The sequence below is a fragment of the Cariama cristata genome, unplaced genomic scaffold, assembly GCF_000690535.1.
Source record: "Cariama cristata isolate BGI_N322 unplaced genomic scaffold, ASM69053v1 scaffold32665, whole genome shotgun sequence".
Lineage (NCBI taxonomy): Eukaryota > Metazoa > Chordata > Aves > Cariamiformes > Cariamidae > Cariama > Cariama cristata.
Genome location: NW_009618658.1, coordinates 356 through 5,664, shown reverse-complemented (window position 1 = coordinate 5,664; position 5,309 = coordinate 356). Strand labels below are relative to the sequence as shown.

At 59.9% G+C, this 5,309-nt stretch overlaps 1 protein-coding gene across 1 annotated transcript; it reads left to right on the top strand.

Moving 5' to 3' along the window:
• Positions 1-2,193: 2,193 nt before the first annotated feature.
• Positions 2,194-3,889, top strand: LOC104162260 (tripartite motif-containing protein 7-like). Its single transcript, XM_009700945.1, has 2 exons — positions 2,194-2,209; positions 3,378-3,889. The coding sequence occupies exons 1-2, from the start codon at positions 2,194-2,196 to the stop codon at positions 3,887-3,889; spliced, it is 528 nt and encodes a 175-aa protein (XP_009699247.1).
• Positions 3,890-5,309: the final 1,420 nt, after the last annotated feature.

Below are 5,309 nucleotides of genomic sequence, written 5' to 3'. Positions count from 1 at the left end.
GGGATGAGGCTGGGGCTGCGGCTATAGGGGACACGTTCTCTCCCCCCCGCACATGGGCTGGGGTCCCCCAGGCCAGCAGCTCGCTCTGCCGCAGGGCATGGCGTGGAGGAGCACGGGGATTTTTTAATACTCCAAGGAATTTATGGAGTGCGTCTGAGGCACAGTGCTGCTGTCACTGCAAACCTCTTCCCACAAATCCCACTTCCAACACCAAAAGCTCTTTTTCCTAATTAAAAAAAAAAACCAACAACAAACCAAAACCCAACCAACCACAAACTTCAGGGTTTCCACATGAAGCTGTTCCAGAAATGTTTCTGCCCAAAACAGCTGCACATGGGGATCTCCCTGGGCTCTCTGTAACGCCTAGTCGGGTGCCGTTCCCCACAGCTCGGAGCTCAAAGCCCAGTGACCGGGCACAGCAGCACTGTCCCACAGGGGCTGTTTGGTGACATCATCTCACTCCTGCAAATGGAACCCCAAAATCACCAAAGATGCTTTTTTTTTTTTTTTCTCTCTCCAGAAGACACTCCAGAGCAACCTGGTTTTTCTACAAAAAGAGAAAGAAGAATTTAAGCCCAAAGGAGAAGAGAAGAGCGATGCCCTGCTGGTATGTGTTCCTCCGTGGGCACACCGTGCCCCCCTGCCTGCTTACCCACCCGTCTTCACGGGCACATCCCGTCTGTCCCTCTCCCCATATATATTTATCTCTCCCCACAAATATCTCTCTCTCTCCCTCTCTGTCCGTCCCATGTATCCTTCTTCCATCCTGCTCTCATTCAGACTCTGCTCTCATCTTGGGTCCACCAACATCCGGACTTGCCACCCCTCTGCCCGCTTCCACTCTTCCAGCTTTTCCTCCCCAAAACCTCTTCCCCTTTTCCCCATGATCCGTGCCCCCCCCCCCTCCGCAGCACCGGGTCCCCGTGCCCGCACGGAGACAGCCGGAGGCCGGGATGGCTCAGGGGGCCTCTGCCGGGTGCCTTGCAGGGGGAGGTGGCCGCGGAGCGGCAGAGGCTGCGGGACACCTTCAAGCATCTGCAGGAGTTCCTGCGGGACCAGGAGGACTGCGTGCTGGCCCTGCTTGACCGGGCTCACAAAGAGCTCGCCAAGGAGCGCGACGAATATGTCTCCAGTGTTTCGGTGAGGAAATCGCTGCTGGAGACGCTGATTGCGGAGATTGAGAAGAAACGTGACCAGCAGGTGGTCGAATTCCTTATGGTGAGGCTGGGTCACCCACCCGGGGGCTGTGACCCCCCAGCAAGGCTGGGGTCACCCTCTGCACCCCGATCCCCGTGCAGCCCACAGCGACTGTTACTCACTGCCCCACAGACCGTGGTTCTTCTGGCAGCTCCAGAGCTGACGTGGTGTTTTCTCTTTTCCAGGATGTTGGCAAAACCCTCAGCAGGTACGAAACGGGCTCAGCGTCGCTCTCCTCCCGCGCGGCTCTTTCGGGCAGAGGTTGGGAAGCGCTGCAGGCGGCTGAGCAGCAGCAGCCGGGAGGGAGCTGGCTTTGCCCTCCTGAGTATTTGGGATTTAATGTGATATTACCTGGAACCAGAGGTCGTTGCACCCCTGTAAGAGATGGGGTTCCCACGCCAATAGCTGGGACTCAGCTCCCCTCAGTTTGGTTACTGCAGGGGGTTTGCCCCCCTGTTTCCCTCCTGTTGCCGGCTGACTGCTGGGGTCTGAGCTCCTCTCCGTGCTGTTTCCCTCTCAGCTGTGAGGCGGCCAAGGCCCCGATCCCAGAGCCGGTTTCCCCGGAGCTGCAGAGGACCGTTGAGAGCCTGTCCGAGATGAGCCAGCTGGTCGTGGATGCGGTGGCCAGATTCAAAGGTAAAGCAAAGAAGCGGCGAGTGATGCCTTGCTGTGTAGCCGGCGTCTGGGCCCCAGGCGGGCGTGCTGCTGCCCCGGGGCCCTGAGCACTGCTGTCTCCGTGCTGTGCTTCCCCCGGGCTGGGCTGCAACAGGAGATCCTCACTGCCTGGTGCTTCTGCCCGGGATTTGGGAGCAAAACACGCCTGTTCCAGACGGGCCTCGTCTCTGAGATGGGCTCTGGTGGAGCCTGGGGGTGTGGGAGCTGGGGAGCGAGCTCCACGTCTGGCTTGCCGTCCTGATGGGGAGCAGGAAAGATGCCACAGGAGGAGAGCGCCTCACGCATCTTCCTTTCCTTCCTCTAGTGAACCTGCAGAGCGGGATGGACAGAGAAAGGGGTAAGTTTCTGGAGCTGATGGGCACGAATGAGGCAGAAAAGCTTTCCAGAATGAGTTTCCTTATGTCCTTGGGACAGAGATGGGTTCACACCACAACATCTAAATCCAGGGTCTGTCTAAATCTGGGTCGCTTCGTTTTGCCTAGGCCTGCTATAAAAATCCAGGTGCGTCCCTGTGCCCGGCAACACCCAGCGACGCTGTCCTCTAACACCAAACGAGGGCCAGGACAGCATGAGACCCTCGGTCCCCGTCTCTGGAGACTTTATTCTTGTGCCATGACGTGTCAGGCTGCGACTAGTTAAGCAGAGGGGCCACATGTGTTTTGAGCTGGCTTTTAGGCACAGATTGGGAAGGTTTTTGCAGGTGCTTGGGGTCCACGCGGTCCTGGCAGCATCGCAGGGCTTGGGCCTGGGCCTGGCTGGCGGCGTTTGTGCTGAGGCGGTCTCTGCCCTCTCGGTTTTCAGGATGAGGGACCTGACGCGCAGGACAGGCGTGCCTCAGGTTCCCCCATGCTGTGGTCCCCGCCGTGAGCCAAGGCCCCGGAGGAGTGGGTTTAGCAGAGGGCCTGGGGTGGTGGCACTGCGCGGTGACACCGCTGTGGCCTTGTGGGACAGCCGCGGGATGGCAGCAGAACATCCCAGGTGAAGGGGCAGCTCCGGCTCTGCGGTGAGGTTGCCAGGTTTCTCGGCGGAGCAGGGTTAGGAGCTGGTTTTCCCTTTGGCGAGCACTCATCGCCCTCGTCGCTGGAGCCGCGACTGGCCTGGCACCACTGCTGCCTTGCAGGCAACGCCTCCTCCTCACACCCACGGGGAAATGTTGCTCCCCCACACCCAGCCTGCCTGCAGCCCCGTCGCGCTTAAAGCCAGCCATATCCAGCAGACTTGGAAGCAGGTTTAGTAAAGTCTGTCCCCTGCCTGTGGGGACGCTGCCTGGCTCAGTCTCACTATAGGGAGCGTTGCTTCGCCCGTGGGGCCCAGTGGGGAGGGCAGCGAGGGTCCCGTGTCCCATGCCGCCCGAGGGGGCTGTGGGTGCTGCATGGGGGCACTCGTGGGGCACAAGTGCCTGCTGTGCTCGCAGGAAATGTCCCGGCCCCGTGGAAGAGGAGGGAGAGGTGCTGGTTCGCTCCTCGGTGGGCAGCGGATTGACGTTTCTCTCTGTTGTGCATTAGTGAAGGTGACGCTGGACCCGGAGACGGCAAGCCCGTACCTGATCGTCTCAAAGGACTGCAAAACTGTGCTGCTGGGAGACAGCCAGCAAAGCCTCCCCGACACCCCCAAGAGATTCACGGGCAGCCCCAGCGTGCTGGGCTCCCAGGGGTTCACGGCAGGGAGGCATTACTGGGAGCTGGAGGTAGGGGACGGGGACAGCTGGGCCGTGGGGGTGGCCGTGGAGTCCGTGCGGAGGAAGGACTCGCTCAACATGGCCATGGGGAAGATCTGGGCCGTGCGGCTGGACTGGAATCGTCAGTACACGGCGCTCCACATGCCCCCCACCCCGCTGGTACTGAAGGAGGAGCTCCGGAGAATCAGGGTCCACCTGGACTATGAAGCGGGCCGAGTGACCTTCTACAATGCGGAGAACATGATGGAGATCTTGCAGTTCAAGGCCTCCTTCACCGAGAAGGTCTTCCCGTACTTTTGGCTCTGGTCACAAGAAACCTACATCAAGCTGTGTGCCTGATGGGGTGGGCTGTCTCTCGGTCCCCTGCCCGTGCCCTTGGCTAGCTGAGCAGGCAAGAGGCATGGGAACGATGCAGCATCGTGTTGCAAATTGTCTGCAACTCTGCCTGAGCTGGGTCCCCTCTGCACATTGCTGCATCTTCTGCCAAGTCCTTTGGAGCATTAAAGATGTGTTGCCCTGCTTGGGGGTGTCTGCATGCTGGTGTGCTGGCCAAATCTCGCAGTGACAGTGTCCCACCCGTCCCTGCGGGCACTGAGGACACACACAAATGAGCAGGAGAGGGGCAGGGAAGACGCTGTGATTGCCCATGCTGGTCTTTGTGAGCGCTGCATGGCTTGCTTTGTCTCGGTGTGGTGTGCTCTGTTGTAGGCAGCATGGGGGTGCAGCCACCCCACACTTGGGAACTTGGGGTGGAGGGGAGGGGACACGGCCAACCAGAGAGCTGGAGTGAGGGCACAGCCCCAGCCTCTCCAGGCTGGTAGAGCGGCAGCGATGGGGATGTGATGGGGGTCTGTGAGATCCTGGTGGTCAGAAAGGGAGCAAATGCCATGTTGCCTAATCCAGGAACCAGGAGCATCTGGTGGGTGGCAGGGCCCAGGCAGAGGGACACGGGTCATGTCCTGGAGCTGTGGGATCCCCTGGCAAGGCCTTTAACGTTTCTGCATCAGGCTGAGAACACTGGACCCAACGTGATCATCTGTGTAGCCGGAGACAGCATCCTCTGAAAGCACCACAGGGAGATCCGGCAGAGCGCATCTGCCAGGGACTGGGTTTGACAGCAGAGATCTGCAAACCCTTATGTGAGGAGAAGACGTGCGACGTGCTGGAGCCACGCTGCGTGTCCCAGGCACTTCACTGTATCGCCCTGTTTCTGCACCTGTAAAATGGGACCGTGTGTTTTGGAGCTGGGACTGCTCCCCTGCAGCGTCCACAACCGGCGAGGCCTGGGGGACGACCCCTCCGTTCCAGGGCACAACCATCGCTGCCTCCATCCCGCTCCGTGACCGTGGGCAGGGAAAAGGGAAGGCGGGGCAGCGGGCCCTCTGGAAAGCTGGGCATGGGTCTGGTCTGAAGGCAAAGAGCAGCGCCTGGGTAAATGTGGGAGTCTCTTGAAGGCCGTGGACAGGAGCGGGGTCTGCAGCGGTCACTCGCAGCGGCCCAGCGCGTGGTGCCTGCACGTCCCTCTTCTCCCGCTCCGATGGGACGAGAGGAAATGGTCTCAAGTTGCGCCAGGGGAGGTTCAGGCTGGACATTAGAAAGAACTTCTTCACTGTTAGAGTCGTTAGGCATTGGAACAGGCTCCCTAGGGAGGTGGTGGAGTCATCGTCCCTGGAGACGTTCAAAAAACGTCTAGATGTGGCACTTCAAGACATGGTTTAGTGGACAGGGTGGCATCAGGTGTACGGTTGGACTTGATGAT